We start from the raw sequence: 22,309 nt of genomic DNA, 5'->3' as shown, positions 1-22,309 counted from the left end.
ACCTAGACAGCATATAAAAAAGCAGAGACATTACTTTGCCAACAAAGGTTTGTCTAGTCAAAGCTATGGTTTTTCCAGTAGTCATGTATGGATGTGAGAGTTGGACAATAAACAAAGCTGAGTGATGAAGAATTAATGGTTTTGAACTGTGGTGTTGGAGAAGACTCTTGAGAGTCCTTTGGACTGCAAGGAGATCCAATCAGTCCATCCTAAAGGAGATCAGTCCTGGGTGTTCATTGGAAGGACTGATGTTGATGCTGAAACTCCAATACTTTAGCCACCTGATGCGAAGAGCTGACTCATTTGAAAAGACCCTGACGCTGGGAAAGATTGAGGCAGGAGGAGAAGGGTATGACAGAGGGTGAGATGGCTGGATGGCATCACCGACTCAATGGACATGAGTTTGGGTAGGTTCCAGAAGTTAGTGATGGACAGGGAGGCTTGGCTTGCTGCAGTTCATGGGGTCGCAAAGAGTCGGGCATGACTGAGTGACTGAACTGAACTGAACTGAAAGTGGAAAATCATTGTATTAATCCCACTTTCCTTTAGGAGGCACATTACTGACTGACTAATCTTACTTGAATATTCCCCTGAGTGGGGTGGAGGTGGTGTCTCATCTCACCCCACCCCAAATTACTCATTAAAGTATTCCTTCTACTTATGTCAGTTAGGAATCATTTGGACTGCAAATAGTAATGACAACAACATAGAGTAGTTTTTTAAAATAGTTTATTTTTTTTCACATTGTTGGAAGTCCAGAGAATAGGCAACCTCTGGGGTTATTTCTGAGATTCAATAATATCAAGGCTGATTAGTGCGATTTCATAACCTTTCTCTCATGGTTGCAAGATGGCTGCTGAAGCAGTAGTCATCTTGTCTACATCCCAGTAAAGAAGAAGGAAGAGAAAAGGATAGCAGTGAAATCAGGAAAACAAAAGATTACACTGAAACCATGGAAAGAGACTTTTCTTATGTGACTTGGCCAGAATTGTGTCAGGTGGTCACTCTGACCTAAAGGAGTTGGAGAAACCAGGCTTGGGAATGGGGTTGGATCAGAGATGAGTTCTGATTAAGTGCAGTTTTATTTGTTTCATTGTATTCCTAGTAACATTTTAGTGCCTTTTATAGCCTGACCATATACCTAGCCATAGGAATGCTAATAAGTTAGCTAAATATGTGCCATGCATTTACATATATTTACTCAGTTAATCCTCATAATAATGCAGAGCATGTATGTGATTCATATTCCATTTTACAGATTAGGAAATGGAGGCCCAGAGGCTCAGCAGCTTGCTCAAGGTTCAGAGCTTGCTCTAGGAAGTGGCAGAGTCCACATTCAAACCTGAACTCACTAGGCTTTAGAGTTTTTCTCTAAATCGTCTTGAGGAGGTAACATTTACATTAGGAGCTGAGTGACGAGAAGCATCTTGCCGTGGAAAGACACAGAATGTTCCTGGCAGAAAAAAACAGTAAGAGAAAATTCCCTAAGGGCAGGAAGACCTTGGCTGTTTTAGAGGAACTGAGAAGAGATGAGCAGGCCTGGTGCTAATGCCAGGGGAGAGCGATAGAAGGTGAGATGAATCAGACAACTGGGGACAGAAATGCCGGCCTCAAAGTCAGAGGCAAGAATTTGCATTTTGTGGTATTCGTGGCGGGAAGTTACTGTGTCTTCACTTTACTCTCCATAACCTGTCCCTGTTGTATGATGAGACATGTAATACTTGCTTTGACTACTTCATGGAGTTCAGATAAGGGTCAAATGATGGAATGTGTGTGACAGTAAATTGTTCTGTGTGAAATTCTTTATAAAATTAGAAATAGTAAAGGCCACAGAGTAAGGATTTCTTAGCAAGAAGTATGTCTTATAAATGCTCTGTGGACTACACTAAAAACAGCTGAACTTGTGACTGGACAGAACAAGCGGTTCGTTAGCAAATGCAACATTTAAAAAATCCCTGATGTGTTTTACAGTGTTCTGTGGGAGTGCCGCTTCCAGTTAGAATGAACACTAGGTTATGGCTGATTATCTTTCTCACTGTTGCAAGGACAGAAGAGAGGATGCATGTAAAATCATATGTTTTAAGAGCTACAGTGGAGAGCTCTGGACACAAAGAAGTCTAAGGGAGCTCAGTTCCAGGAGGGAGGAGATCTTCATAGTGAGCAAAGCCCAGAAGTCATTTCCTTCCTTTGTGTGTATCTCGCCCGGAGTCTCTGCGCTGCTGGGCAGACGATGACACCTGCCCAACAGAGGGGCTTTATGGGGAGAGGAGACAGCACGGAGGCCGGAATCTGTCAAGGCTTAAATTGCAGAGCTGGTTCTCCACGTCTGACAACTCTCTCCCTTGGGATTTTGCTCATAAAGGCTCTAAAGTAGACAGCAATTCCTGTAATCCTGTGGTGTTTATCCTAAAGCCCTCTTGAGAGAGGGACCTGTAATACACACAGGGCGAATCTCCTCCTCAAAGCATTTGGAACCAGCGGTAACCTAAAACTGGTTAAAATTGCAACTCAGCTCAGACCCACTTCAGCTCCTTAATGGATTGGAGTGATCTGTACCTCATTTCAGCCACCAGACAGAAGGCTTGCTCTTCTTGGGGATCTTACTATTTATTCCTGTGTCCTTGAGTTCTTTAAAACATAATGTCTGCCATACGACAAAATAATTGTGAGATTTGTAAACGAACAGGAGGATATAACCCATAAGCAATTGACTGTTTTTTGATCAATATTAGCAGATGCACTGACAGCAGCGGTGTTGGCGCTAAGAAACGAAAACTTTTAAATGACAACAATAAATCTGTTAAAGAAGAGAGACAAAAGGGGGGAAGGGTGAATAATGTCAACAGAGAAATAGAACCTTTAGAAAGAGCCAATTGGACATTCTTGATATGAAAAAACGCAGTATTGGAATTGAAGCATTCACAGGGTGGACATATAAGGACACAACACGTAGAAGAGAAGGGAACTGAAGACAGGGTAGTAGAGATTCTCTAAACTGAAGCACAAAGGGTGAGGGCTGGGGAGAAGCGAAGCATATTGTGAAGGACACTTGGGACAACGTCAAATGGTTGTTGTTGGAGTTCCAGAAGAAGAGAGAGAAATTTGGACAGAAAACATATTTGAAGAAAAAATGGATAAGACTACCCCAAAACTGATGAAATACATCTACCCATAGATTCAAGAAGCTCAGCAAACCTCAAGCAAAATAGTGAAAGTCGCTCAGTCATGTCCGACTCTTTGCGACCCCGTGGACTATATATATAGTCCATGGAATTCTCCAGGCCACAATACTGGAGTGGGTAGCCTTTCCCATTCCCCAGGGGATCCTCCCAAACCAGGGACTGAACCCAGGTCTCCCGCATGGCAGGTGGATTCTTTACCAACTGAGCCACAATACAGAATAAATAGAAATAAAATCACAATCTAGGCATTTCATAATTAAGCTTCTAAAAACAAAAGCTAAAGGAAAAAAAATGTATTAAAAGCAGTTAGAGAGGAAAAACATTATACGTAGAAGAATATCAACAAGGATTATAAATGATTTTTCATCAGAATCAAGAATACAGATAACAATGAAATGACAGCTTTAAAAGGATTATAAAGACAATAAAAACTGCCAGCCTAGAGTCCTGTGCCCAGTAAACATATGAATCCAAGATGAAAGTGAATGAAAGACACAATCAGAAGGAAACATGAGGGAATTTGTTGCCAGCATATCCACAGTACAAGAAATGCTGAAGAAATACCAGAGGAGGTTGGCAAAACCGATTAGAGTGATCTGTTATAGCTACATTGCCTTGTAGGGAGGATGAAGCACATCAGAAAGGATAAACGTAAAAGTCTACTTGTTTAACTTTTTAAAAATTGTTGACTTTTTTTGATTTATGTGAGCTTGATAAAGTTCAGCATTTTTTAAGTCAGTGTTTTTAAAAGATGACAAAAAGTTATTTTCACTTACCGTTTTCATAAATGATTGACAAATACTATAAGGATTTTATAATAACTATTGTGGGATATAAACGTGAAGAAGTAACATATATGACAATAGTGGTATGATAAGGAATGAAAGGAGAATTACACTCACATGTTAGTTACGTTTAAGGTATTTCTTAAAAGATAATGGAGGAGAAATGGAATAATTTTTTTTTTATTAATGGCACTTTGACTTTATGGTAATTAACCATCCACTGAAAATCTAATTTTAAACCTCATGGTGTTTTCCCAACATAAGTTGCTATATAGTGCTGTGTAACGGTCTCATTCTGTTTTCCATATAATGTTTTCCTGGTATTGTTTTGGAGTAAAAAATTACCAACAGCTGATGAAGCTGAAGCTCTGTTTATCCTAATATGGTGAGGTATGAAGCTGTAAGTCTCCTCAAAGTGTTGGATGAGCCGGAACGTTGCAGTTATGTAATACTTCAGGACTGGAAGGTCACGGTCCCTACTCTACCCTGGGGTGAAGGGGAAGTATTCGGATCCCTCACCAAACAAGCGAGAACCCTTCCAAATGTGCTTATCCCAAAAATGCTGTCTGACTTCTTTGCCAAAAAAAACAGTTGACCGTTGCAATTAAAGGATTTTTGGGGTGGGTTGTCTCAGATGAGACCAGTGTGTTACGCAGATGTTCATGACCTGCATTGCACATCTAATCGCCCTGCTCTCAGCAGTTTATGATGATCTCTTCTCTGAGATTCCACCAGTATTCCCTTTGCATGAGTAAGAAACTGTAGTAAATGAAAACAGTCCTTGTTAATCCTAAATACATATGTTCCTTATCTTCTAAGATTCACTTAATAGTTCCCAGATTTCTCACTTCTTCACATATTTGCAGTGCTGAGGTATATCTGCATGTTTGCTTAATTTCTAAGATAAATTATTCTGTTCCATGCAGCCATTGAGATGGTATGTCTGTGTTGGCATGGAAAAGATATCTATGACATGATTTTGAGTGGCACGAAAACAAAGCATCTCATAGAACAATATGATGTGATACAGATGGGAAAGACCTTCAGTTTCTGCTTTATAAATTGTATCTTACTTAAACTTTTATCCTTATAATACACCATCTTATAAATTTTAAAAACTTAGTCTGTGTCTTCTGTTAAGACTGTAAATTTTTTATGTCAGTCATACTCATTTTTAAAGAATAAACCTAAAAAAATCTCTTAGTTTTGGTAGTCCGTCAGGGTCCTCTGTCCATGGGATTTTCCAGGTAAGAATACTGGAGTGGGTTGCCATTTCCTTCTCCCCGCCAAAAGTCTATAAGTAGAGAAAGTTTCGGGCATCTATATATTTTTTCTGAACAATGTATAGAGGGAAGTAGGCTTTGTGAGCAGTGGTAATCGATTACGGTTTCAAGAAGTAGATGGCTTATAATTCTATGAATTTGCTAATGGTTTTCAGTATTGGTCTTGATGCAAAAGGGAAAGACTTAACAGCCTAAAAAATAATATAGGAAGCAATAGCTGTCTTGATAACCTGTGTTGATTTCATATGCATTTCAATCACTAGAATGTGTCTGTCTTGTCAAGCTTATAAAGAACTCAGTGAAGAACTCTTATGACCTAGTTATCAAACAAAACTACCTTAAATTATTTTTATTACACAACACAGAATAAAAAAAGTGGATATCTTACATTTTTCTGGAATGCTCTGAGTTTTGAAAATAAGTTGGCTAACTCAGTGTAAACTTAGAACTGCTTCTAGTCAGGTACAGTCTCAGGATCAGTGATCAAATTCTGGAAATTTCTCCTAAAGGTGATTGAGAAATCTAGGATTCCAAGCACAGCCGGCTTTTTTTTTTTTTCCCCCCACTCTTCTGACATTTATAGAAGCTAACTTTTACTATATGTGTTTTGATTAATATAAGCAACTTCTTTATGAGTGTGTAACAGTCATAGAAAGTATTTTTGTGATAATTCCCACATGGCCACAAAGTCGTTGTGAATTAGAGAGGATGAAAGGATGGGACCACCTGACTAGAGGTTACTCCCTCAAACCTCTCTCCGTCACACTAACTCCTTCTCTCCATTAGTTTCAAACTTGTGTGTGGTTCATAACATGGAACACTGATTTCCGTTGACCGATATTTAATACTTTTCTTTCCTCAGAAAGTCCATCCCTCGCTGCCGAAGAATCAACAGGATGCTCTCCAATGAGTCCCTTCAGTCCCCGGCGTTCAGCCGCTCCAACTCTCAAGCCTCCGTAGACAGCGCCTCCATGGAGGATTTCTGGCGGGAAATAGAAAGCATCAAAGAGACCAGCCTCAGGGCTCAGGAGGAACAGACGCCTGCCGAGGCCAAGCCCCTGGACGGTGAGATGCCAGATTGGTCCCCACTGTGCGGCCTTTTACATGCTCTCTTGTTCTGTTGGCAGGTAGACGTCATTCCATGAGTAGCCTAACTAGTGAATCGATAGATTTTGGCATACCAGCTTCCCACTCCCGCTGGTTTGTATCTGCTGGTCTGGCTCAGGGTGGCTTCTCAGCAGGTGACACAACCTGAAGGGGGGCTGTCAACCATCCAGGTTGATCCCTAACATGTCACCATTTAGGGAGGCTGTACCTGGCTGTGGGTTGGAATCATGATCGTCTAGCAGATTGAGTATTCTAAATTTGAGGTTTTTACATCTGCATACTTGACTATTAATTACCAAAGAAAGATACAAAAAAAAAATTGCCAGCATAATTCTGGAGAAAAGAAATATTTGACTTTGAAGCACTTACTAGTATTAATGTATTTAGAGAATGAATAATCTGCACTTCACAAGATAAATGCCATGTCAGATAGGTCGGTTATACTAGTTTCCAGTGAAATTAAACAAGAAGATTGAGGAACCAAAAAAGTATTTGTTGTTGTTTAGTCTCTTAGTCGTGTCCAACTCTTTGCCACCCATGGACTGCAGCATGCCAGGCTTCCCTGTCCTTCCCTATCGCCTGGAATTTGCTCAAACTCATGTCCATTGAATCCATGAGCCCACACAACCATCTTGTCCTCTGTTACCCTCTTCTCCTCCTGCCCTCAATCTTTATTGCCCTTAATTTTCTAAAAGAGCAAAATTACTCACCTGAGATTAAAAGCATGGGACAAAGAGGACCTACTTTATAGCACAGGGAACTCTACTCAATGTTATGTGGCAGCCTGGATGGGAGGGGGGTTTGGGGAAGAATGAATACATGGCTGTGCATGACTGAGTCCCTTCACTATCTACCTGAAACTGTTACAACATTGTTAATTGGCTATGCTGCTGCTATTGCTGCTAAGTCGCTTCAGTCGTGTCCGACTCTTGTGCGACCCCATAGACAGCAGCCCACCAGGCTCCACCGTCCCTGGGATTCTCCAGGCAAGAACACTGGAGTGGGTTGCCACTTCCTTCTCCGATGCAGGAAAGTTGAAAAGTGAAAGGGAAGTTGCTCAGTCGTGTCCGACTCTTCGCGACCCCATTGACTACAGCCCACCAGGCTCCTCCGTCCATGGGATTTTCCAGGCAAGAGTGCTGGAGTTGGGTGCCATTGCCTTCTCCGAATTGGCTATATTCCAGTACAAAATTGGCTTCCCTGGTGACTCGGATGGAAAAGAATCCTGTAATGCGGGAGACCTGGGTTTGATCCCTGTGTTGGGAAGATCCCTTAGAGAAGGGATAGGCTACCCACTCCAATATTCTTGCCTGGAGAATTCTATAGACAGAGGAGCCTGGCAGTCTATATAGTCCATGGGGTTACAAAGAGTCAGACACGACTAAGTGACTTTCACAGTACAAAGTAAAAAGTTAAAAAAAACACATGGGTTATCTTCTTCAGGTACTACCTATCCACAAGTAAATGTGTAAGAAAAACTGAAGGTAGTTTGGGACTTCCCTGGTAGTCCACTGGTCAAGACTCCTCTTTAGGGGTCTTGGGTTTGATCCCTTGTTGGGAAACTAAGATCCTGAATGCCCTGCAGTGTGGCCAAAAGAAACAGAAAAAAAAAAAAAAGCAAAGAAAAATTGAAGGTAGTTGAGTAAGTAGCTATCTATGAATGTTTCCATTAGCCAGTGACTAACCTCAAAACAACTATCAAGATAAACTAAAACGTTAAAAAAAATTATTGTTCTTTTCTCCAAGTCTATCCTTCTTAGATCTGAAGAAAAATAGTTTGGGTCTACCACAATTAGGATATTTCATTTAGAATTAGAAATAAAGCCCACCACACATTTAATGAGAATCTAGTTAAGGGAACCATCCTCCTTCAGAGAAGGCTATTTTTACGCTATTTGCTTATGTCCTTACATTTTGCCTTTTCAGATTCAGAAAGATACATAAAGAAAAGTGCCTCTTGTTCCCCACTTCTTCCATCTCACTAGCTAGCTCACTGGTAGAAGGCAAGGGCACTCCACTCCAGTACTTTTGCCTCCAGTACTCTCCCATGGACAGAGGAGCCTGGTGCGCTGCAGTCCATGGGGTCCCTAGGAGTCAGACACGACTGAGCGACTTCACTTTCACTTTTCACTTTCATGCATCGGAGAAGGAAATGGCAACCCACTCCAGTGTTCTTGCCTGGAGAATCCCAGGGATAGGGGAGCCTGGTGGGCTGCCATCTATGGGGTCGCACAGAGTCGGACACGACTGACGTGACTTTGCAGCAGCAGCAGCAGCTAGCTCGCTATCCGTATTAAAAATCGTGAGCTCTTACTGAAAACTTCCGATTCCAATCCAACAAAGTTTGTTGTTGTCTCCCCTTTCTCTATATTTATAACTCCCTTCTCCAAGAGTGAGAAACCTGGTTCATTCTTTCTTCAATGTATATATTTTTTCATTTGCTCCAGCCTAGAGCATGCAAAAAACATCTTCAAGGTTTACCAACAGAAACGTCTACAAAAAGCTAACTAGAGTGTAAATTTTATTTTACTGATATTTTGTCTCTTGAAGTATATGCCCAGATCTTAAGTGTGCAGTTCAATGAGGTTTGACAAATGCTACCTTGTAACCGCATACTAATCGAAATAACATTCCAGTCCACTCAGAAAATTTCCTCGTGGTTTTTCCCAGTCTCATCATTCTCGTGACTTGCTGTCCCTGGCCAGAGACAAATACAGTTCTGTTATTTCTGCGGCATAGATCAGTTTGGGGTTTGGCTTCTTTTGCCAAATATTGTATTTTTGAGATTCCTTCTGTGTATTAATGTTTCACTGCTTATTATCATGGGATAGTTTGCATCAGTCTCCAAGGCCTGCTGTAACAAAGTTCCACAAAGCTAGGTGATTTAAAACAAAAGAAATTTGTTCTCTTGGGGTCTGGAGACTAGAAGTCCAACATCAAGGGGTCAGCAGGGCCCTCTGCTCTCTGAAGATTGTAGGGAAGAGCCTGTTCCATGTCTTTCTCCTAGTTTCTGGTGTTCCCAGCAACCCTTGCTGTTCCTTGGCTTGTCGACAGTACATGCCATTCTGCCTCTGTGGTCACATAGCCTGTTCTCTGCGTTGTTGTCCATGTTCCTTCTCTTTTTCTTATAAAGACACTAGCTATATCGGATAAGGGCTTCCCTGGGGCTTAGACAGTAAAGAATTTACCTGCAATGCAGGAGATGCAGGTTTGATCCCTGGGTTGAGAAGATCCCCTGGAGAAGGGAATTGCTCCCCACTCCTGTATAATTGCTTGGAGAATCCCATGGACAGAGGGGCCTGGCAGGCTACAGCCCACAGGGTCGCAAAGAGTTGATGGAGCAACTAGAGAGAGATATCGGATAAAGGACCCACTCTACTCCAGTATGACCTCATTTCAGCTCAGATCCTCATTACACCTCAAAGACTCTATTTCCAAAGAAGTTTACATTCACCCGAATTGGTGGTTAGAACTTCCATGTATCTTCCAGGGACTCAGTTCAACCCATAATGGCAATATTCCGTTGTATGAATATGCCACAATTTGTCTGTCCATTTAACTCTTAGTGAACTTGTGGGTTGTTAACAGCTTTGGCCATTATGAATAAGGCTGCTGTGAACAGTTTTGTGGAAGTCTTTTGGTGGGGATGTATTATTTCTCTTGGATGTATACATTTTTCATAGAATATGTGTAATTATGTACATAAGAAACTGCCACTCTTTTTCCAATGTAGCTGTACCGTTTCACATTCCTCCCTTCAGTGTCTGACAAGTCTAGTTGCTTCAGTCCTTGAACATTTTGATGCTTTAAGACTTGTTGACATGAATGGTTCTAGCGACATGTGGAGGTATCTCACTGTGGTTGTAATTACATTTCACTAATGATGTCAAACACTTTTTCTAGTGCTTATTCTCCTCCATTCCTATATCTGGCTTTTGTAAAATCTTTTAACTATTTTAAAAAATTATCTTTCTATTATTGCCTTCTATGAATTCATCATATATTCATCTTTTGTTAAATGTATGTATTGCAAATACTTTCTCACCATCTGTGGCTTGCCTATTCATATTCTTAGTGGGGTCTTTTAATTTTTGTTTATTTATTTTTTATTGGCAGAAGCAATTTTATTTCTGCTTATACTTTGGTTTCTCTTAATATCATATAAATCTTTCACCTTTTGTTTTTTGAAAGTGCAGGTATTGATTGATTGGTTTTTGGTTGCCCTGGATCATCATTGCTGCGCATAGGCTTTCTCTAGTTTCCGTAACTGGGGGCTCTTTTCTTGTTGCAGCAGCTTCTCTTGCGACAGAGCATAGGCTCTGGGGTGCATGTTCTCGGTGGTTCTGGCTCCTGGGCTCTGGAGCACAGGCTCAGTAGTTGTGGAGCGTGGGCTTAGTTACTTCACAGCTTGTGGGATCGTCCCAGATTATGGATCAAACCTGTGTCCCCTGCATTGGCAGGTGGATTCTTAACCACGGGATCACCAGGAAAGTCCTGGTGGGATCTTGTAAATGGGTGTCTCTCTTTTGTTCTCGCTCCTCTCTCATTTTTCTATTGTTTGCTCCTTGTGCAAAGTACAGTTGGTTTTTGTAACCTGACCTTATATTTCATTATCTTTCTAAATTCACTTACCAGTAGTTGTCTACTACTAAATGTCTTGCTGCTTCGTTGCTTCAGTCGTGTCCGACTCTGTGCGACCCCATAGACGGCAGCCCACCAGACTTCCCGTCCTTGGGATTCTCCAGGCGAGAACACTGGAGTGGGTTGCCATTTCCTTCTCCAATGCATGAAAGTGAAAAGTGAAAGTGAAGTCGCTCAGTCTTGTCCGACTGTAGCCACCCCATGGACTGCAGCCTATCAGGCTCCTCCGTCCATGGGATTTTCTAGGCAAAAGTACTGGAGTGGGGTGCCATTGCCTACTCCTACTAAATGTCTTAGGATTTTCTAAATAAACAAAGAGATTTTGGGGGGAATAGAGACGGTTTTACTCTTTCCTTTCTGACTTCTATGTTTTTATTTTTTTAATCTTGCCTTATCATTCTGGTAAGGCCTCCATATAAGTTGAATGAAAGTAAGTAATGACAGTTTATATCCTTGCTGTGATCCCGGTTTTGCAGGGGAAGGGTTCAATATTCACCACAAAAAATGGTTGTAACTGTTAACTTTTTATAGATGTTCTTCATCAATAGCCTTCTATTCCCATTGTATTAGTTTCTGGTATACAACATAATGATTAGATATTTGAATACATATACAGTTGTGAAACAGTCACCAAAGTAAGTGTAGTTAATATCCATTGTCACACATTGTTACAAAATTGTTTTTCTTGTGGTAAGAACTTTCAAGGTCCTACTCTCCTAACAATTTTCAAATACGCAATAGAATGTTATTAAATAAAGTCACCATGCTGTGCGTTACATCCTCATGACTTACTTATTTTCTAACTGGAGTGTGTACCTTTTGACCACCGTTACCCATCTTGCCCACCCCGACCCCTTGCCTCTGCTAAGCACACGTCTATTCTCCGTATTTATGTACTTGGGCTTTTTACTTCATTTTGTTCTTAAACTCCACATGTAATGAGATCATCTGGTGTTTGGTGTTTGTCTTTCTCAGTCTCACTTACTTCACTTGGCATAATGTCCTCAGGGTCCAGGATGGTCTTGTTAATATTGTTTACTGATATTTCTTATTCACTGATGTGTACAGACTTACAGATATACACATCATCCAATCACAGAATATTCTCACCTTCTTTTGGCAACTTCGTTTTACAGAAGGAGAACTTGAAGCAGAGTGGTTGCAAGATGTCGGTTTATCAACCCTGATCTCGGGTGATGAGGAGGAAGATGGCAAAGCCTTGCTCTCTACTTTGACTCGAACCCAGGCAGCTGCAGTGAAGAAGAGATACAATACTTACACACAAACCTTGAGGAAAAAGAACAAGCAGTCTGTCAGGGATGTCAGAGACATCTTCGGAACCAGCGAATCTCCTGTAAGTAATGGACAGGGCTCGAAAGGTATGATTAGGGGAGCAGAGGAGAATATGGAAAAAATATCAGGAAAGTTCATAGTCATCCTCTAGCTTTAAAAGAGAAAACTGAAGCAGATAGCACCATGCAAGATTTTATAAACTTAAGTGACTATTTCTTATTCCCCATGCAGCAGGTTCCCTGCACACAAAATTTATTCCCTTTTGAAGCTGGAGGATAACTTCTTTGGTAATGGAGCACATCTTTGTGGATGGGTTCCAGGGAGCCTTTACTTAAATCTGAGTGCTGACTGGAAGCTCTGTGGACAGGCAACACACTCCTGAAGAAGTGGGCCCAAGTCTCATGAGCATGTCTGGGTGGTTTGCTTTAACTGGGGGTGGGAATGGGAGAGTGGTTAGGGTACCCTTTATGTTCAAAGAAATTAAAATGGTAAAAAGTGAGATACAGCATTAATCAAGTGAGCCAGAGAATGATTCAAAAAACATCAGGGGAGCCTCACATGTTTTCTGAGCCATGGCTGGTTGAAATTCCACCTCACCCTTGGCAGTTCCTGGGCCACAGTTTTACTTGCAAGGCTGTGAGTCACGTCTTCCTATTTCTGCAGTCGTTTCAGTGCTAGCTCTGATCTACTTCATTCATCCATTTATTGCATCATTGATGCAAGAGATAATTAATGGATACGTCCTCTGCAATTCTTTTTTTAAAAAATATTTCTTTATTACTTATTTTTGGCTCTGTTGGGTCTGAGTCACAGCATGTAACTCTGAGTTGCAGTGCATGGCCTTCTTCTCTAGCTGAGGCGCACGGGGCTCAGTAGTTGCGGCTCATGGGCTTAATTGCCCCATAGTATGTGGGATTTTAGTTTCCCACCCAGGGATCGAACCCACCTTCCCTGCTTTGGAAGGTGGATTCTTAACCCCTGGACCACTAAGGAAGTCCCTCTGTGCAATTTTTATATCACGTTCTATGCAGAAGGATTCATGGACCTAAGATTCATATATAGGAAAAGGGAACTTTATATTCCGCTGCAGGCACAGATAAAGTTGACTAAGGCCAGTTAGTTAATCACTTTGATTTAGGTTTCTTTTCTGCTTAATTGTGATCTCAATAATGACATAAATTAAAACATCAAGGATATTGGGTCAGTTCAGTTCAGTTCAGTCGCTCAGTCATGTCCGACTCTTTGAGACCCCATGAATCACAGCACACCAGGCCTCCCTGTTCATCACCAATTCCCAGAGTTCACTCAAACTCATGTGCATCGAGTCGGCGATGCCATCCAGCCATCTCATCCTCTGTCATACCCTTCTCCTCCTGCCCTAAATCCCTCCCAGCATCACGGTCTTTTCCAATGAGAGATCCCTAGTCTTTCCCATTCTGTTGTTTTCCTCTATTTGTTTGCATTGATCGCTGAGGAAGGCTTTCTTATCTCTCCTTGCTATTCTTTGGAACTCTGCATTCAGATGCTTATATCTTTCCTTTACTCCTTTGGTTTTCACTTCTCTTCTTTTCACATCTATTTGTAAGGCATCCTCAGACAACCATTTTGCTTTTTTGCATTTCTTGCCATCTCCTGTTTGAGCACTTCCAATTTGCCTTGATTCATGGACCTAACATTCCAGGTTCCTATGTAATATTGCTCTTTACAGCATCAAACCTTGCTTCTATCACCAGTCACATCCTCAATTGGGTATTGTTTTTGCTTTGGCTCCATCCTTTCATTCTTTCTGGAGTTATCTCTCCAGTGATCTTCAGTAGCATATTGGGCACCTACTGACCTGAGGAGTTCCCCTTTCAGTATCCTATCATTTTGCCTTTTCATACTGTTCATGGGGTTCTCAAGGCAAGAATACTGAAGTGGTTTGCCATTCCTTTCTCCAGTGGACCACATTCTGTCAGACTTCTCCACCATGACCCACCCATCTTGGGTGGCACCACAGTTATGGCTTAGTTTCATTGAGTTAGACAAGGCTGTGGTCTGTGTGATTAGATTTACTAGTTTTTCTGTGATTATTGTTTCAGTATGTCTGCCCTCTGATGCCCTCTCACAACACCTACAATCTTACTTGGGTTTCTCTTACCTTGGACGTGGGGTATCTCTTCAGGGCTGCTCCAGCAAAGCTCAGCTGCTGCTCCTTACCTTGGACGAGGGGTATCTCCTCACCGCCGCCCCTCCTGACCTTGAACGTGGAGTAGCTCCTCTCTGCCCTCCGCGCAGCCACTGCTCCTTGGACGTGGGGTTGCTCCTCTCAGCTGCCGCCCCTGACCTTGAGTGAGGGGTAGCTCCTCTTGGACACACTTCTGCGCAGTCCGTCACAGCTGGCGCACTTCTGCGTGGATACTGGGTAGCTGACGTAAATGAAAACAGTCTCTAATTTGAGTTACTTTAGGTTGTGTGTCAGTCAGGTCTTCTCTTAGATACATTAACCAGAGTTGGGTGTTGCCAGAGCAGCTCACGTCTACAGTTAAGCCTTGCCTGTGTGTTTACAACATCCCAGAAGAATCCTGGCCTTTAGACCTGTCTTTGTTGTTGTTGTTGAGTCTCTCAGTCACGTCCAACTCTTTGCAACCCCATAGACTGCAGCACGCCAGGCTTCCCTGTCCTTCACTATCTCCTGGAGTTTGTTCAAACTTATGTCCATTGAGTTGTTGAGGCCATCCAACCATTTCATCTTCTGTCATCCCTTTTTGCTCCGGCCGTCAATCTTTCCCAGCATCAGGGTCTTTTCCAATGAGTTAGCTCTTCGCATCAGGTGGCCAAAGTATTGGAGCTTCAGCATCAGTCCTTCCAATGAATATTCAGGGTTGATTTCCTTTAGGATTGAATGGTTTGATCTCCTTGCTGTCCAAGGGAACCTCAAGAATCTTCTCCAGCACCACAGTTGGAAAGCATCAGTTCTTTGGCACTCAGCCTTCTTTATCCAACTCTTAGAATGGTCTAAAGTAGTGGAAACGACCCATTTCTGTGCTCTCCAGTGTGATAGCCCCAGCCACATGTGGCATCAGCACTTGAAACGTAGCTAGTTGTAAGTAAGGAATGAAAATTTTAACTGTTTAATCATAATTGATTTAAACCTAAATTGTCACATATGGCTTATAGCCAGTATATTGATCACAGTTCTAGAATCTTCTGCCATGTATAATGAGTTATAGCATTCTGAGTTCTGTTCTGTTTGAACTTTCAGCCTGGTTGAAACCTGTGTCTTCCTAGAAGGTGAGATTGTCCTCAGCTGGAACTGGGTACAGGCAATGCCTACAACTTGAGGCCAGGCTCCATACACACAAGTCCTGGACTAGATGCCTATCAAAGGAAAGGTTTGCCCTTCGGGTTTAAATTTCCAGCGTCATTTTCCAATTATCGCCCAGATCATCTTAGCGAGTACTAAGAACTTGGCCTACATGCATTCTTTCCCCATTTCTGTTTCTGGCTACTTCAGACTAAGATTTTTTGTTTTCCCTTGCTGTTGTTCAGTCGTGTCTGACTGTTTGTGACCCCGTGGACTGCAGCACGCCAGGCTCCCCTGTCCTTCACCGTCTCCCAGAGTTTGCTCCAGTTCATGTCCCTTGAGTTGGTTGTGGTGTCTGACCATCTCATCTTCTGCTGCCCCCTTCGCCTTTTGCCTTCAGCCTTTCCCAGCATCAGGGTCTTTTCCAGTGAGTTGGCTGTGCGCATCAGGTGGCCAAAGTATTGGAGTTTCAGCATCAGTCCTTCCAGTGAATATTCAGGGTTGATTTCCTTGAGGATTGACTGGTTTGATCATGCAGTCCAAGGGACTCTCAAGAGTCTTCTGCAGCATCGGAGTTCAAAATCACCAATTCGTCTTCCCTGGCAAACTGCAAAATATAGAAGTGTCTGTAGCTTCTCTTGAATCCCCCAGCTACTCAAGAAAAATGCATAACTAGCCTTTCTAGGTTTCCTAAAACTTTTCACTATAGCCACATAGAAACAGTGCTTCTCCTTTCACTTGGACCCTGAAGGAAAGTATAATGTGGGCACTTTCCCACTGGGGCTTAAGTGTTATGAACAGTCTTATTTTTCCACAGCATGTAAGTGCAGTAAACTGTTCAATATTTAACTCCAGCAAAGGCAGAGAGATGACTACATTCCTGGTGGGTCAGGGGAGTGGCCTGGGGCCTTCCTCCTGTGCACTTCCCTCGTCTCTCCACCCAGTCTTACTGCTGGAGGTCCAGCTTTAGAGACGATGGGGAGTGAGGCAGGCCGAGTGGTCGCAGGTGGAAGAAGATGGTCAGTCTGTCACCACGGGGACAGTTAAGTTGAATCCTGAATACATTTAGCTGCTGCTTGCTCTTCTCCTAAACAGCTGTTGTCTTCTGAATTAGGTGATGCCTTCCTGCTCATTAAATTTTCATCCTGGAGATGTGCTTTTTCTCGATCAGCATTGACCTTCCACACATTTTTCTCTTGTACCTTTTTTTTAGGCCCAAGTTTTTCTCTACCCTTATCAAACCATTCTTGCTTGCTTTTTATCTTCCGGGAACATCCAGCAATTTCTGTTCTGCTAATGGAAAAGTTTCGTGGTTTCTAGATCTACTCGTTGAGAAAAGTATCTCTGACATGTTGAGTAATTTGCAAGAGCAGGAGAATATGTCATCTTGATCCAAGTTTCTTATGTCAATTTCTCAGTAGTATGTGTTTCTTCCAAAAAATGTGGTTTTTTTTCCTTATTATAAAAGTAATACACAGTCTTTAATGGAAATTTAGAATATATGGACAAACAAGGAAAAACAGGAGTATTTCTATGGGCCCAAATAAAATTTTGTGATTTAATTGACTAGTCAATAAATATAATTTTCAGTGAAATTCTATTCTAAAAGACTATTTAAGCCTTGTTTTAGTAGAACTCTTATATACTAAATCACAGATACAAAGTCAGCCTTTGGATACATAGTGCAAGATCTCAAATCCATTTCATCATGAGCCCAAACAGAATTTTTCTAATATTCAGAAGCTGTGAATCAGATATTACGTCCAGTAATACATTTCACTGAGCAAAATAGTCAACTGAATCTATTTTCAATTTCATAATTGATAAACAGTTAAAAGTGGGACTAACTCACAATTAACTGTATAAATATAGGCATAGAGTCCTTTTTTAAAAACAAACATGATTATATCACATATGTATGCTTGACTGCATGGCACAGAAAACCCAGGAGTTATACAAGTACAAATGAGGAAACTGAAAGGTGTTCCTTAGCTTTAGCATAGATCCAGCTTCCTTCCGTCTTGTATTGTGTCTTTCATGAATGGCCTTCATCCTTCTGCTTACCGAGGGGGCAGGGCCACTCCTGACAACCACATCCCTGTTCCTGGCAGCTCCGGGTACTTGTACCTCCTGACTGTCTCTGACTTCAATTTCCCAGAAATCTTACTTGGTAGAATTCCAGTTACCTCTCATGGTCTGGAAACATTATATCATCACTCTTAGCTACTAGAGAGCCTGGGAAATTAATACTTTCTAATTGTACACAGACATTCCTGAAAAAAAAAAAAGACCCTATTAAGGAAGACAGGCAACTGGGTTTGGGGCCGGCGGTTGATTTACAGTGTCTTCCGCAGAGACCAGTGTCTGTCGCTGCACCTGGTGTGTGGTGAGGTCCCACATGCAGTGCTGGGTGCACAGGCAGTCGTATCTGGGTGTCTCACCATGTCTGGATGAACGTGCACACTATTTGCATAATGCGTGATTAAATGCACAGTGACCCCTGGGAGAACATGCCTGAGTAAAAATGCACTCTGTTTTTCTCAATAGCCAGATGAGTTTTGCTGTGTCCCAGCTCCTCTTCTGGATGTGAGCCCGGATGAAGAAAGGATGCCAACGGTCCCTTGCAGAAATGGTCAGCTGGTAAGACAAAGAAAGGGGTGCTCCTCTGCAGAAATGGTCAGCTGGTAAGACAGAGAGGGGTGCGAGTGCCCTGAGGTGAGGAGAAGTGGTTACTTCAAGGCAACCTGGAAAATTTTAAGGGAAAAAAAAAAACAAAAACTTGTAACAAGGAAGAAAAAAGGGTCTCAGACTCAGGAATGAATAATTAAATAGTTAAACTCACAAACAACGACGTGGCCTCCTTGTACCTACAGTGAGAAAAACAACCACAGCTGCGGCTGCTGGGAGTCAGGACTGGGGGAGGCCGTCAGCTGAGCCATTGTTCTCTCTGCTGAGTGCACAGTGGAAAATTTCAGGCTACCTTCCTTGAATCCTTCAGAATTAATTTAATTCTCACCATAAGAAATATTTTGACATTTCAGTTATTTTCTAAATGTAAATCTGTCATGGGGACACGGCACTGCAGCCTCTGGAATGTGTCACAGTAAGTGGGAAAAACACACAGTCTTGCACAGGAGGTAAATGCACTTCACTAGAGCCCACCTCGCCCAGGTTAGTAGAGAGTTTCAGAGTGCTGATTGGAGTTCAGAACTGCCACTGAGGCTATTTTAGCAAAAGGGAAGACTCTCAAGCTGTGGTCTGTACCTCCTGATGTGAGGCTGGATCCTCTTACTGAGCACACCCTTCACCCTGAGAAGGACATGGGTTACTGACATCTGTCTCCACCTGGCCTCCTGGCAGCAAAAATCTACAGGGAGAGACTTGCTTCTCTGATGCTTCTATGTCTCCTTCTCCTTAGCCCTTTATTTTCCTCCCCAGCAAAGGGAGAGGGGTTCGGTGTCGGTCGAGGAGTGGCACGTGTACCATTCTTGATCTGATGAAGATGATGGTGACGATGATGTTTAGATTCTCTGCAGTTTCCTTTGCCCTTACGCGTGTCTTATGTAGGGCACGCTGTCCGCACTTTACAGACCAGCCCCTTGTCCCTTCCAGATTATCTCCATTTTCCCTTATCTTCTGTTCATTTCTTGCATTAAATTCACAAAGCTTTTAAGTTGTCTCTCACATTCCCCGTGTCTTTTTGTCCATTTGTTCTGTATGGTAGCAGATTCTGTCCACATCATCCTGTGGAAACCTATTTATAATTTTTGTAAAGAGTGGTTATAATTGGGTCCCTGTTGATTTTTAAACTCAGCAATCATCCTCTTAATTCATAAGAACTCCGGCTTTTTGCACTGATTTACCCTTTCTTGTTATAGGTAGTCCTGACTGATGATTGAAGTAATCTCTCAAATCTCTCTGAGACTGTTACATCATCATAAGCCTTTTTCTCTGCCCTCGATTCTCTCTTTCTCCCAGAAAGTTTATCGTTATCTGTATACTTTCTTTTTTCCCCAAAATGTTGGTTTTTCTCCGTGGCTAACTTTTTTATAGTGTTGATTTTTCTCCAGTGACTGATGATCCTTGGCGATTGGCTGGATTGCCTACTTAGTGACTTTCAGGACTTGTCTTTGCTGTATGCTTTCTCTACCATTATATAGATGTTTTCCCAAAGAACTCTTTATTGACTAAGAGGGCTGACTTTGGGTCCTTTGTAAGTCAGTAAGGTGTGTGAACAGTCTGTGAAGGGACGTTATTTTAACAGCATACATGGATGAGTCTGTGCATGTGTGTATGTGTAGACGTGTAAGCATACACAAATACATGCATGCACACACCTTCAGTGTCAAAGGGAAAGTAACAGATGACATCATTCCCAGATAAAATTCATGTTTTCCTTTTACTTTCCCACACATATCTTTCATGAAGGTCCAGAGTGACCTGATCTTGAGGTCTGTCATGGTCCCAACGCTCGGCATCCAGAAGGCTTTCCTCGGGTTTATGCCTGGCTTCTGTCTGCTGTTCAGTGTAAACGGGGCTGTCGGGAGGTCTTTGGCCCCTTCACTGAGGAAACACCTCACACTGAATTTTCCTAGCTGTCACCCTGGAGCCTCTTGTCCTGTGTAATTATCAGTCTAAGTTTGGTTGTTCATTTGTCTGTTTTTTGTGGATTTGCCCTTTCCTTGCCAGCAGTGTTGTCTTATGCTCTTCTTGGGCTGAGAATTTCTCTATGATTATGAAGCAAATTATTTTTTACTTTCCAGGAATTTCTAACAATCGTTCATCTGTTAGGAGAGTACTTTGTTGGTTTTCAGTGCCCTTTGGAGCTGTTCTTATAAAAATACGCCCTTTCTCTATTGGGAGTGGTTCACTCTGTTTTCCATGCTGACCTAAGTTTTCTTGTACCGCTTTTTAGCATTGTTTCCACTTCCAAAGAGACGTGTATTCTTCATGTGAATAGCATACATACACACGGGGGAAAAGTTAGAAAATATGGAAAAAGAAGTTTCTAAGGGCTTATGTGAAAGTTTATTTCATTAATACCCAGCATGTTTAATTTTGCAAAGCATTGTTTTAATCATGGATAGAATATTTGCATCTTATTTTGGGAAATTTGCCGTTATATCACAAATGCTGCTAAAAAATCTTAGGGCATATACACAAAGCCTACAGAGCAGTGCATTACAGTCGGAATAGTCTCAAATACATTTGCTGCATAGTTGCATAGTTAAAAATCAGAGCCTTTCCAAATCTCAGAGAATGGGAATGAAATATTTGGCTCAGTCATGTGTGTTCGTGAGATAATCGGTCTAATGTTTTTCTAGTTTCATAATTGAAAGAGCACTGAATGCTCTTGCTTTTGATTTGTAAATCATTCCAAAATATAGTCATAAAGTCTGACTTTTAAGTAGCATAGTTTTATCAGTAAGCTTCCTGACTTAGACAATTAGAGGTTTGTTTTCCTTACAAAATAAGGACTCTGAGGCTGGTATGACTAATACCTCTCTCATGGACCTACCAGTTTTTTAATCTTTCCATTGTGCTCCATGCAGGCTAATATTTAATGCTGAGGGAATTCTGGGCATCACATGTGTCATGTCCACGTCCTGGAAGAAGCATCGGTCAGCTTGATTCCGTCCACGTCAGCAAGAGAACACTAGCCTTCCCAGCTGTTCCTCCCTAGTAGCATTTTAACCAAAATCACACTGGACCAAACCATCACAGGATCACACTTAGTCCTCATAGACAGACACACAGCATCCTACAGCAAGGTCGTGATATTCGTATGTTAGAGGAGAAAAGAAAAGCGAGTTTTGGCAGGCAGGTAGTGATGTCTGCTTTTGAGACTCATTTCTGTCCCAGTGCACAACACTTACGAGGATCAGCATCCTTTCGGAAGAACTGGTGAATGCTCTTACCGTTACATTTGAGTCCTTAACTCTGCATCTCCACAGGGCTGTGCCTTTAAACCGATTCTAGTGTAATGTGTAATTGAGTAAACCATCACACTGGGAAAGATGTGCATGCGTGCTAAGTCACTTCAGTCGTGTCCACCTCTTTGCGACCCTATGGACTGTAGCCCTCCGGGCTCCTCTGTCCATGGGGATTCTCTGGGCAAGAATACTGGAGTGGGTTGTCATGCCTTCCTCCAGCGGATCTTCTCAACCCAGGGATCGAACCCACCTCTGTTAAGTCTCCTCCATTGGCAGGCAGCTTCTTTATCACTTGCCCCACCTGGGAAGCCCTTATTGGGAAAGACATGCCTGGATAAAAGTGACTTCACTTCTCTCCTTAGCCAGGTGATACCTGTGACAGCCACGCTAGCGAGCTGGATGGCACCCGGGAGGGGAAAGCGCTGCCAGGAATCATCAAAGCCAGTGGCCCCTTGGTAAGTGATGGGGAGGACGGGGTGGGGATGAGACGGCAGCCAGTCCTTCAAGACAACCGCACGAAACCTCACCACAGGGCGGCATAATTAAGGTAGCTGGACAAGCACAGCTGTCAGCATGCTGGTCTGCCTTTATTCGGAGGAAGCCATTCAGCATGAAGTGAACCAAGTTTAATAGTTATAGCCACAAATAACTACATGCTCTATTAAAACAGACACAAAACCAAACAACCAGTGATGGTAGGCATTTCTTTATGACGGATTTAGTCCCTTTACATTTTTCTCTTATTTTAAAATATTCTCCTATGAGTGTTGGTTCCACTGGGTCCCAGGTCCACTGGATA

General features: G+C 42.2%; 1 protein-coding gene across 1 annotated transcript in view; it reads left to right on the top strand.

Moving 5' to 3' along the window:
* Positions 1 to 22,309, top strand: part of ARHGAP28 (Rho GTPase activating protein 28) — a 102,949-nt gene that overhangs the window by 36,161 nt on the left and 44,479 nt on the right. The window contains exons 2-5 of the mRNA XM_010859098.1: positions 6,113 to 6,315; positions 12,135 to 12,352; positions 18,125 to 18,217; positions 21,873 to 21,965. Of these exons, the coding sequence (XP_010857400.1) occupies positions 6,113 to 6,315; positions 12,135 to 12,352; positions 18,125 to 18,217; positions 21,873 to 21,965 (607 nt within the window). The remainder of the gene's footprint in view (positions 1 to 6,112; positions 6,316 to 12,134; positions 12,353 to 18,124; positions 18,218 to 21,872; positions 21,966 to 22,309) is intronic.

The sequence above is a fragment of the Bison bison genome, unplaced genomic scaffold (assembly GCF_000754665.1).
Source record: "Bison bison bison isolate TAMUID 2011002044 unplaced genomic scaffold, Bison_UMD1.0 scf7180017864453, whole genome shotgun sequence".
Taxonomy (NCBI): domain Eukaryota; kingdom Metazoa; phylum Chordata; class Mammalia; order Artiodactyla; family Bovidae; genus Bison; species Bison bison.
This window is presented reverse-complemented; position numbering and strand designations above follow the sequence as displayed.